General features: G+C 37.1%; 1 protein-coding gene across 1 annotated transcript; it reads left to right on the plus strand.

Annotated features, from left to right (window-relative positions):
* Nucleotides 1-985: 985 nt before the first annotated feature.
* Nucleotides 986-5,781, plus strand: LOC101294032 (mRNA-capping enzyme-like). Its single transcript, XM_004290619.1, has 17 exons — nt 986-1,045; nt 1,165-1,273; nt 1,355-1,503; nt 1,597-1,680; nt 1,764-1,826; nt 1,941-2,072; nt 2,165-2,314; nt 2,616-2,735; nt 2,824-2,873; nt 2,991-3,153; nt 3,257-3,394; nt 4,037-4,159; nt 4,278-4,376; nt 4,559-4,648; nt 4,750-4,834; nt 5,197-5,327; nt 5,422-5,781. The coding sequence occupies exons 1-17, from the start codon at nt 1,043-1,045 to the stop codon at nt 5,563-5,565; spliced, it is 1,833 nt and encodes a 610-aa protein (XP_004290667.1). The 5' UTR covers nt 986-1,042; the 3' UTR covers nt 5,566-5,781.
* Nucleotides 5,782-6,000: the final 219 nt, after the last annotated feature.

The raw sequence follows: 6,000 nt of genomic DNA on the forward strand, positions 1-6,000 counted from the left end.
ATATAATATAGGGTATAGAGCTAACGCAACACAAACAATTAAGAGTTCCGACACCATTGCGATAAATCGAATATCTACTATGTAACGAGACAATCAGTGATTGTGTCAAGAAACTACAACTCAACATACCTAGGTTCTCTCTCAACTTCTAATGAGTATTTGAGGTTAGCCAATTCATATTTCATGCGGATTTATCCACATGGAAGTGCCAACATGGGTTGGTTAAGTTGGTATGGACATGTATGTGGTTGAGCCACACTCATATTCAATTCCCGCTATTGACAGTCTTTTGTTTTGTCGAGCGATATGTAAACCTCTTGCGGAAATCTACAGTCCATACTTAGGGGTCGTGGAGCTAATTAAGCATGTAGAAATTTACCACACCATACCTTCAGAGTTGACCAAGATTGTAAATCTACCCTAACACTAATGTGTAAGAAGCATTAATTCTTAAATGTGTATAACTAAAAGGAAGAGCATCTTCAGTACACGCCGTGACCGTATATCTTCGCATACATTCATGGATGATCAGGATTAGAGGAAATAATGTATAAATATGATAGTCAAACATATAAATTGTTACGAATGATTAAGATTGCGTCGTGAATATATTAACGTCAAAAGAGATACCGGTGGCCGGGTGAGGTACCAGCCGGAGTGCTGTAGCTTCAAAGAAATATGAGAAAAATGTCGCTACTTTCTTTCTTTACTGTTGGGTTCAAAGATTTGAACGGAGTCAAACAGCAGGATCTTCCAAAAGCCAAAATGGACGAACAGGAATTATCACTGTGGGTCTGGACAGAACAAGGGACGGTGAAGAAAGTAAAGTAAAAAAAAAAAAAAAAAAAAAAAACCAAGAATGGCGGTTCTGAGATGTTTATAAACGAAGCAGCCTCTCTGAAACCGTTAATTTTGTTAAACTCTCTCTTCTCCTCTACTCGTCGTCTGATCCCCATCCCCACTTGCCTAAAACCCTAACACGCTCTTCTCCATGACTATCATCATCGCTTCTCCAAATTGAAGACACCCTCCAAGTCGACAGATGGTACATCATTCAATCCCATCTCATCTTTCAATTCTTAATCCATCAAAATCCGTGATTTCGTAATTTCTGTTATTTCAATTCCTTAATTGTTGCGATTCGGCTGCTTCACACTTTATTAGGATAGAGAAGAGAGGCGGATGGGGTACAAAAGAAAATTCCAGTACGAGGATCCGGGGATTCATAATAGCAGGAACCAACAGTCGTACGATCGTTACGCGCTTCCTGAAGGTTAGACAACAATCACTAATTATGAAGTATGGATTCGTATTCGGTAACGAGCTGATGATGATTTTGGTTGGGTTTTATTAGGTTGGGTTGGATGTCCTGCTTTCGGCGACGAAATTAGTGGTATAATTCCTTCTAAAGTACCTCTGGGTGAGTCTTTTAGTGACCACATTCACGGTGAAACCTACACTCCAAAGCAAGTCATTCAGCAACAAAGACATCTTGGAAGAGAAGTAAATTCCTTTCGATTCCGAATTGGACTGTGTTTTAGTACTGTACGAGTGTTGTAGCTTACTGATTTTTTTGTTTTGACTTTTATTTTTCAGCTTGGTTTAGTGATTGATCTAACAAACACTACGCGGTACTATCCCTTATCCGATTGGGGAAGGGAAGGCATTCGTCATGTTAAGGTGAGTGTTGTTGTAATCAGTAATCTGTTCCCAGTTACTGTGATTTATCTGTTTATTCATTTTCGTATATCTGTATGCACCAGATAAAATGCCAAGGAAGGGATTCAGTACCTGATAGTGATTCTGTAAATAAATTTATCGATGAGGTAAGCTGCTTACACGCTAGTGTCTGCTTTATATCGAGACGCCTTCTTTTCTTTTGAGTATTTAGTGATATAAAGAATCTTATGTCAGTGATTGACTAGTAACTTCTTTTATAGGTATCAAAATTTTTCTCCCATAGAACAGATCCAATGAAGTATATACTTGTCCACTGTACACATGGGCATAACCGCACAGGTTTCATGATAGTTCATTATCTTATACATACCAAATCAATTACAGTCACTGAGGTAAGCAATTAGTTGTGCAGTTATAATTTTAGTTAAGTTTATCTGTCACAGGATTTTAGATTAATTCTTCATTACTCAACTGTATTCTGCAGGCAATAAGTGAATTTGCCCGGGTTCGTCATCCTGGAATATATAAACAGGACTATATTGATGCGCTATACATGGCTTATCATGAAAGGAAGCCGGAATCAATTGTTTGCCCCCAAACTCCAGAGTGGAAAAGAAGTTCCGATCAGGACAATGTACGTGTTTGGGAATTATACTTCCATCCTGTTTTGAAGTGTGTGTGTGTGTGTGTGGCTTTTATTTGAAAGAGAACATTTTCTCTCGTTTTAGTTCTCAGTGGAATGGTTCAAATGATGAGCTGACGATACACTGATAAGCTTATATGCTAGATCATATTTACAGAGACAGTAATTATGGTATCAGTGTCTGGATATTGCTGACCTGTTTAGCTGCAATACATGATATAACCAAACTATTGATCATATGCAATATACTGCTTATAGTTACTGAATATGAATTCTTTTTCTTCCCCTTTAGGAGAATCATGTGAAAAATGGAGCAATGACGATTGATGATGTTTTGGGAGATACAATACCTTTTGACCAGCAAAAGATGTTGCAGGAAGCCTGTTATCATGCACTCGACTTGGTTATAACGGTAGGCTTCCAAGTGTAATACCTGGAGTTTGTCTCTTAAAGCCTTTTTACAGTATGTGTTATATAAGTTTATTTTTGGCTCTCTTCAGGGTAGAGGGAAGTTGCCGTTTCCAGGGTCACATCCTGTTTCTCTCAACAGGTTTGGTCGAACATCTTTCTTTCCAGTGATTTTGGTCTAATAAATGATTCCTATTTATCAAGTATTGTGTTAAGATGATGCTAAAGTTTACCTTTTATGACATACTTTATTATTTAGAGAGAACCAACAATTACTAAGGCAGCGCTATTACTACGCCACCTGGAAAGCTGATGGAACTCGCTATATGATGCTAATTACATGGGATGCGTGTTACTTAATTGATAGAAGGTTTCATTTTCGAAGGGTCCAGATGCGCTTTCCTTGCAGATTTTCAAATAAGGTCTCTGTCCACTTCCACATTTGCCATGTGGAATGTGTTTTTCTTAGATGTGAGGTGTTTCTATAAATGACTCTCACCTCTTCCTATAATTATTCTTCTGAAGGTCATACCTGAGAAGACTCATGATTTTACATTACTCGATGGGGAGATGATAATTGACACAGACCCGAATACCCAAAAGCAAGAGAGAAGATACCTCATTTATGACGTCATGGCAATTAACCAAGCCTCAGTTGTAAAGGTTAGTTACATGATAAGGAATTCAAGTCTGTTTTGCTGGCTCCCCCTTTAAATGTTGATTTGGATTGTTCTTCCCCAACTTCATGATTGCAGGGAGGTACCTAACTTTTTGTTCCTGTATTAATTTAGATTTTCATCTGTTCTGTTGGCAAGCAGTATTTTGAGTTCTTTTGTTTTCTGGCTGTTTGGAAAGGAATGTTGTCCGCTTATGTACCCTTTGTATTCATAACCATGGGCATACTTTGGTGCCATGGTATGTTCACTGGCAATTTTCTATCATAAAGCACTTATTATTGGAATGTTACTTGGCCTGTACAAATTGAAGAGATTGTATGGCAAAATGATATTCAGAAGGTTTTAGTAATCATCTGTTCCTTGGTAGTTCATTGCCTTTTTTCGAGACTATGTTTCCGAACATTTGATTTGAGCTTTACCCATTGTCATATGGGCAATTTTTTAAAAGGTAGAGAAACGTTAGAGGGAGCAACTTCAATTGTCAGTCATATACTCATGGCACCCAATGTTGTGTAAAGCATGATATGTTGTGGTTAGGTTTAAGCTTTTGATAGTCAACTTTTTATTATGATTAGCTATCTCTGCTTTTATCAATTAACTAACAACGTGATGACTAAAAATCTTCCAGCTGCCATTCCATGAACGGTTTAAGATGCTCGAAAAAGAAGTGATCGAGCCTCGAAATATGGAACGTGATACCCTTTCCAGAAGTGCAGAACCGTATTACAGATATGACTTGGAACCGTTCAGTGTACGTATGCTAAGAACCAAGGGATTATTTATACCCCTTTTGAATCCAATTATCAAGTAATCTGAAGTTGCATATTCTGTCAAGACTGGTAGTTTACTTTGTTATAGATGTTCACCAGGTGAGGAGGAAGGGTTTTTGGATACTATCTACTGTTACCAAGCTTTTGAGGAAATTTATTCCTGGGCTTTCACATGCATCAGACGGTCTGATATTCCAGGTGATTTTTTTAATTCTTCACAAAGCAGGTTGATTATGTGGATATTAGAATAATCAATAATTGAAACCGATATTTTGGTCAATCTTTTAGCATCTAAAGGTTACTGAGTTCCATACTTCAACGATTCATGAGTGATATTATAGGATATATCCTATACACTAAAGTTGATGATTTGTCTTTAGGGTTGGGATGATCCTTATGTACCCAGAACGCATGAAGGTCTTTTGAAGTGGAAATTTCCTGAAATGAATTCAGTTGATTTCCTGTTTGAGGTTGTATTTTGACTCTATTTAAGATCCTGTTTATTATATGATTGGTTTTTGAACTTATTCTAAGGGCACAATTAAAAGATAGTTTGTGTTTGTATTGACAGTTGGCAGTTGATGGTCGTCCACTGCTTTTTCTGAATGAGCGTGGAAAGAAGAAGCTGATGTCTGGCTTTAGGGTTGTTTTTAAAGGTTACTTAAAATGCTCTCTATTATACTTGATATCATCTTGTTTTTCGTAGCCAAGGAACCTTTTTTATTTCATGCCCAATTGTTTGTTGCTGTCGTGCTGAAATTTCAAGATCTATCATATGATTCATATTAGTGTGAAAGGACAAAAATTTCTTGAGATGAGAAAAGATAACCTAAATAGTTCTTTCTTTCTGTCAAGATGTAGAAACAAATCAATTGCATTGTTTTATTGGTATGAATTTTAATTTTAATGAGTGTTTCAGTGTGTAAGTACTATAGTACATACCTAATACAGATCTTGTTGATATTTAAAAGCTTTGCTTGGAATCTAACACATTGGTATTCCAATTCCAATACTGCAGATGAATTGGACCCTGCTTTTTGTTCAGGGAAAATCATAGAGTGCTCCTGGGACGCAGAGGGACACATGTGGGTCTGTATGCGGATTAGGCTAGACAAATCAACCCCAAATGAGTTCATGACGTATACAAAGGTATCTACTATGTTAGTCCTTTGGTAACCTTGCTGCATTTTTAAAACAATTGTCTTAACTGATGAAGATGTCGTGGTCTCCCAAAATCAAATAGGTGATGAAAAGCATCAAGGATAATATAACGGAGGAAGTTGTGTTGAGAGAGATTGATGAGATTGTCCGCCTACCTATGTATGCTGATCGAATAAAGACTGATATTAAGGCACACGAGCAGACTTCTTCCGCGCGGCGTAGGTGAATAGCCAAAAAATACATAGTCACTAGGCACTAGCAACACGACATAGAATTCATCACAGTACACAAATATGAGCTTAATCTCATCACCTGCGCATGTATTTTATTATTCTTTGTCAAATTAGCTGAGAGTGTAATATCATCATAAGCAAAAATTTTGTTTCTTCAGTTTCTTTGTTCTGGATCTCTATTGTACACTAGCAATGAGTTGATCATTTAATTAATTGATTTCAAGTTCCTTTTCGGGAAGGGAATGTATTGTTGATTGATACTTGAATCAATAGCGGACCACCAAAAAACTCCCGAGAAAATCAGAACAAGAGTTTCGGAAAGTTGATCAAACACCTAGAGACATAAACTAGTCCATGTAATATGAAGTCTCTTCCAATTTTTTTAGCAACATGCTTGATGTTTCTATTTTCTTCATGAACATTCTACT

This window comes from Fragaria vesca, linkage group LG2 (genome assembly GCF_000184155.1).
Source record: "Fragaria vesca subsp. vesca linkage group LG2, FraVesHawaii_1.0, whole genome shotgun sequence".
NCBI lineage: Eukaryota > Viridiplantae > Streptophyta > Magnoliopsida > Rosales > Rosaceae > Fragaria > Fragaria vesca.

What these genes read in the sequence shown, in the direction of transcription:
- LOC101294032 (XM_004290619.1), top strand. An exon ending in CTTGCAGATTTTCAAATAAG is followed by an intron (nt 3,154 to 3,256) that starts GTCTCTGTCCAC and finishes ATTCTTCTGAAG; the next exon opens with GTCATACCTGAGAAGACTCA. An exon ending in CAGTTGATTTCCTGTTTGAG is followed by an intron (nt 4,649 to 4,749) that starts GTTGTATTTTGA and finishes TTGTATTGACAG; the next exon opens with TTGGCAGTTGATGGTCGTCC.